General features: G+C 42.2%; 1 protein-coding gene across 1 annotated transcript; it reads right to left on the minus strand.

Annotated features, from left to right (window-relative positions):
* Positions 1-680: 680 nt before the first annotated feature.
* Positions 681-3,744, minus strand: LOC133014575 (high-affinity choline transporter 1-like). Its single transcript, XM_061081840.1, has 8 exons — positions 3,561-3,744; positions 3,174-3,290; positions 2,907-3,062; positions 2,604-2,752; positions 2,383-2,526; positions 2,119-2,272; positions 1,317-1,534; positions 681-1,241 (listed from the first exon to the last, which is right to left on the minus strand). Exons 1-8 carry the CDS (start codon positions 3,742-3,744, stop codon positions 681-683), a joined length of 1,683 nt encoding a protein of 560 aa, XP_060937823.1.
* Positions 3,745-5,348: the final 1,604 nt, after the last annotated feature.

Below are 5,348 nucleotides of genomic sequence, written 5' to 3' on the forward strand. Positions count from 1 at the left end.
ATAAGCACGTAAGAAGGGATACATAAGCACGTATGGGGCCCGCAAGGGCTCTTGCGCTGGCGGGCCCCTGAAAACGCAGAAGAGTGCGCCTGCCTTAACACTCTTTGTGTTTCTCTTTGTCAGGTTGACTTTTATGTTTGGGTTTAGAATTTGAAGCCAGTATAGTCAAGATTTTTTGTCCCGTCTTTTCTAAATGAACCAGCTGCAATGATTCAAGTTAATCAACTTTATTAAAAGATTATGGTGAAGTGGTTCAAATGAAAGTGTGTAAACACAAAAAATTTTTAGTGCCCTGTAACATCACAGATTCAAATGCCAGCATTATGGAGTAATATCCGACCATTACGACATATGATTTTGTATCTCACCATGACACTTTACACCATAAGAGACACACAACATGGTGAGATTACAATCTTTGTAGTTCAGTAGATCTCTGTCATTTGTCCCAGTTTAAACAAAGAACCAAATGAAGGAAAAAAGCTGCAATATGATCTTATTTTAATGAAAGAAAGTCAATCTTGTTGAACTGTAGACAAATGTGCTCACTGAACTGGTGCCATCTATGTCCACTTGTCTTAATATCCCTGTGTTTGGATGCAGAGGTCTCCATGGGGATTTAGGATGTGATAGAACTTCAAGGTGTGTTTTATAATTTAAACTACAGATATTCAGGGACTCTAACACTCTGACCTAATCATTGGCTCTGAGGCCTCAGTCTGAGGACATGTGTTATCCAGTGTCTCTTTCTCATTGTCTTCTTTGGTCCCATGAACCAGTGTCAGCTCTCGTGCTGCTTGCTGGACCTTCACCTTGAACACGTCACACTTCTCAGGTAACAGGCCTTTGTTGAAGAGCACAGACGTCAGATAGGAGAACAACACAATGGCAGCAGTGGCAGACAGCATGGAGATGGTCTTAACTGGAGCGTACTGGACATAAACTCCATCCTCAAGAACACATCCTGGGAAGTGAAGGACAACTGACAGCCCGAGTGATGGAAGTCCACTGAGAACTCTGAGCACCAATCCCACCACACAGCCCATAACAGCTCCGTAACCATTGGAGATATTGACGAAGAGGACGCAGACCAGTTGAGGGAAGATTATGATGTAGGCCACTTCAGCACTAAGAATCCAGTAGAGTAATACACTGTTTTCCTGGCTGGTTAGTGTTGTACCGACCAAACCCGCGACCATCACAGCAACTCGGATCACCCACTGAATCTCTCTGTCTGATGCCTGGAGAAAAAGTAGCGAGGAGGATGTGAAGAATTTTGAGATACTAACGATTATCTTATAATTCAATGTTCTCACCTGTGGCCTAAGGATGTTCTTGTATATGTTGGTGGTGAAGACAGAAGCAGCAGAAATCAAAGCAGAATCAGCAGAGGACATCACAGCAGCAGCAACACATCCAGTTCCGATTATGGAGATGAAGTACGGGGTGAGGTGCTGTAATGTTATGGGCAGGACTTGAGCTGCTTCCCCACGTTCATATGGAGATGGAGAACCATAAGACGTCAGGTTCCAATCTGAGGAGCAGACCAAAGAAAATTCAGACAAAAATAAAACACTACAGTGGACACCGTATAAAGTGAACAAGGATAAAGTAATCAACCGTCCAAATCGTCATCAAAATCGCTCCTATTCAAAGGCTGGTTAAATAACGTGGTTATAGTGATCAAGTAGTCTGTTTAAAGTGATCATTTGGGGTGTTGGTACAGGGTATTTGTGAACTACAGTTCGGCCCACTTTTGAGTCAAAGTCTTGAGTTCTGGGGTCTTTTTACAGGGGTCTTTTTATGTTTGGACAATAAAATAGTTATTTTCTTACAGTAGACTCTGTTGCACTAAGGATTGTGATTCAGCACTTTGTTTTATATGGTAATGGATCAACCTTGGTTTTAAAACCCACTGTTTAGTACACAAATAAACAAAGGGTCACCTTGCTCTGTACCTGCTCACCAATTTATGTAAAGATGTTGCTCCTTGGTTTCCTGTGATTTAACCATTGATTTAACATATTTTGTTCTTTCCGTAACATTAAATACAACAGATAAGCGGATGTTAGATTTCACAGTTTACATTAATATGTAGAAGTTGTCACTTGTCAGTACCTGTAGATGCAGCAGCCGCCCCAAGCAGTATTGGAGGTATTCCAAACACAAGTATGACGAAAGCAGCGACTAAGCACGAGCACTTAGCTGTGGCTAATGAAGAAGCTGCCAACGTCCTCTGGTGTAAACACTGATATCCTAGACTTCCCAGTGCCTTGAAAATGAAACAGAATTAAAATATGAGTCATATGTCTTTATCTTGAGGATTTCTCTCAACACTAGTGAAGTACAGTTGACATCAGCCACAGTTTTACTCCATCTTACAAACATCAAGAATTCATCCATCATGATCCCGGTCTTCTCCAGTCCTGGTGCACCAATCCAGGGAGCGTGTAAGCTGTTGTTCATCAGTGTCTTGCTGATGTCCAAGCAGTTAGGGTTCATCAAAACAAAGGGAAGACACAGCCACTGCAGAGACAAATACGAATGTAGGTATTAGAAAAAGACTGCAGCACTTTATAAAACCTTAAAGAAAAGCAACTCACCAAACTAATGAATATAAGAACAAGCTGAATAATATCAGTGTAGGCCACAGAGTAGAGACCTCCCAGCAGAGTGTAGATGATGACAACTGCAGCAGAGATCCAGATACAGAGAGTGTAGGGCAATTCCAGGACCACACTCATGGTACCTCCTGTTAAACACCTTGTATCAGTGGAATTCTACTTATATACAGACTGAACAATTATCACTGACTCATAGTCCTTCAATACATTTATTTTATACAGACATTTAAATACACACACATATGAGGAGAGGTTAAAGTGCTTCTGTTTATTCTTACTTACCTAAACAAATCATTGTTAATGCTAACCATAGTATATCCATAAAAATTGAGGCCAGGCTCAGTCCAGCTGTCAGAACTTGTCCATACTTGATGTGGAAAGGGTCGATCATTGTGACACACCTCATTTCCCTTAGTGGTTTAGCAAACACCAGGGCACCTTGATTTAATGAGGGGAAAAACAGAAACGAATGATAATATCAAGAATTCACAAAAATATTTATTCAACTTAAGGTTAATTGATGAAGGGAAATTGCCAACTTCCACTTACATAGAATAAAAGATGTGCTGTATGCGGATAACATCAGGGCTGCCCAGGTTAGTCCCATTGACGGAGTGTACACTATCTCAGCTATGCCAACAATGAAGCCTCCTCCAACCCATGTAGCTGCAGGATGGATCAACACACAGCAGATATTTGGACAGGGCTAAAGGTTAGATCATAATTCAGTATTATTGATCAATAGGACCAGTAGGACTTCACCCAACCAAGACTGTTATTAGTCAAATCTGATTTGGCTTTTTATTATTCATATTAAACAACAATTCATGATGTTTCCTTGTAAAAGTAATGCCTTTATAAATTGCCAGATCTTTCTGTCTCCATGCCTGCGACAGACAGTTTCCATCCTGTTGTCTTCAGCTGAGCAGTCCTCACCTGTCATGGTGAAGATCCCCACCACCCAGTTGATGCTCCGGTTTCCCAGTAACGTCATCTCCGTCTCATTGGCTCCACTTTTCTTCTGTTCCCTCTTGGACTTGAAAGAAGCCCAGATGCCGGTCCCAAGGACCAACAGGTAGAAGAGCACCATCAATATCACTCCTGGGATGTTCACTGCCATGATGAAGAATGTTGACTGTCTTTCACACCAGCGTGTTTTCAACTGAGTGAAGGGCCTCAAGAGGCAAAAGGAATTCCTTCATTGGGAAAAAAAGGGCACGGCTACAGGGCTACCTGTCAAACAGGTCTGAACATGAGGCTGATGAACTTTGATTAAACTTTTATCTGTCGTGGCAACTCATCAAAGTGTTTGTGTGTGTGTGTGTGTGTGTGTAACTTTGTCTTCTCCCATCAGAAACATTTCTTTACAATGATTTCATTTTTATTGAATAACTCTCACTTCTATTACACAAGATAATGTGGCCTCGATGCCCAGATGTAAAAAGCCAACAGAATAAAAACACAACATGCCTCCATACAGCTCCTGTGGTGTCATCCAAGTATCCATAAGTCCTGACATTCATATTGCACTCGAAACGGCGTCATTACATATCATTGAGCTGAAGCTTTTATCAAACCGACTCAAAATGAGTGCATCAACCATGAGGGAGAAAACCCAGAACAACAAGAATCAAGTGACTAGTTAGCTTAAAAAAAAAGCCAAACTACAAAGTGCTACATGTAAGTGCAACTCAACAGAACTAAACTTTTTTATTTGTTACATGTTTTTATCCAAGTTGTTGTTTGAAGGGATGTGTCTTTAGTTTGCGGCGGAAGATGTGAAGACTTTCTGTCCTGATGCCACTGGTAACCAGTGAAGGGAGCGGAGGAGTGTGAGTGAATTTAGGTTAAAGACCAGTGGAGCTGCTGGTTTCTTGATGAGATGGAGAGGTTTGAATGGCACTAGCAGGTAGACCTGCCAGGAGGGAGGGGCAGTAGTCTAGGTGTGAGATGACCATAGCCTGGACCAGAACAGGGACCAGAGCCTGGACCAGAGCCTGGACCAGAACCTGGACCAGAACCGGGACCAGAGCCTGGACCAGAGCCTGGACCAGAACCTGCACCAGAGCCTGGACCAGAACCTGTGACGCCCTCTGAGTGAAAAGGGGGCGTATTCTCCTGATGTTGTGCAACATGAATCTATAGGAACAGGTTGCTGCAGTAATGTTTGCAGTGAGGAGAGTTGACTGTCGAGTGTCACACCCAGGTTCCTAGCATTCTGGAGGGGGGGGGGGGGGATCTTTTATCTGGGTGTATCTCTCTCACTATACTTGCTGTCTTTGTCCTGTTTTCCATCGTGGAAATCTTTTCCTCATGTGTTTCACCTGTTACCATTAAGATATCTGATTTTGTATCTCACCATGACACTTTACACCATAAGAGACACACAACATGGTGAGATTACAATCTTTGTAGTTCAGTAGATCTCTGTCATTTGTCCCAGTTTAAACAAAGAAGAACAGTAACGTCATCTCCGTCTCATTGGCTCCACTTTTCTTCTGTTCCCTCTTGGACTTGAAAGAAGCCCAGATGCCGATCCCAAGGACCAACAGGTAGAAGAGCACCATCAATATCACTCCTGGGATGTTCACTGCCATGATTAAGAATGTTGACTGTCTTTCACACCAGCGTGTTTTCCACTTATATTCTGACTAGATACACTGGAAAACATATCGAGTGTAACTGGAAAATTATTTTTCTTTAATTATTCTGTCTTTTTTTTTA

This window comes from Limanda limanda, chromosome 11, assembly GCF_963576545.1.
Source record: "Limanda limanda chromosome 11, fLimLim1.1, whole genome shotgun sequence".
Classification (NCBI taxonomy): domain Eukaryota; kingdom Metazoa; phylum Chordata; class Actinopteri; order Pleuronectiformes; family Pleuronectidae; genus Limanda; species Limanda limanda.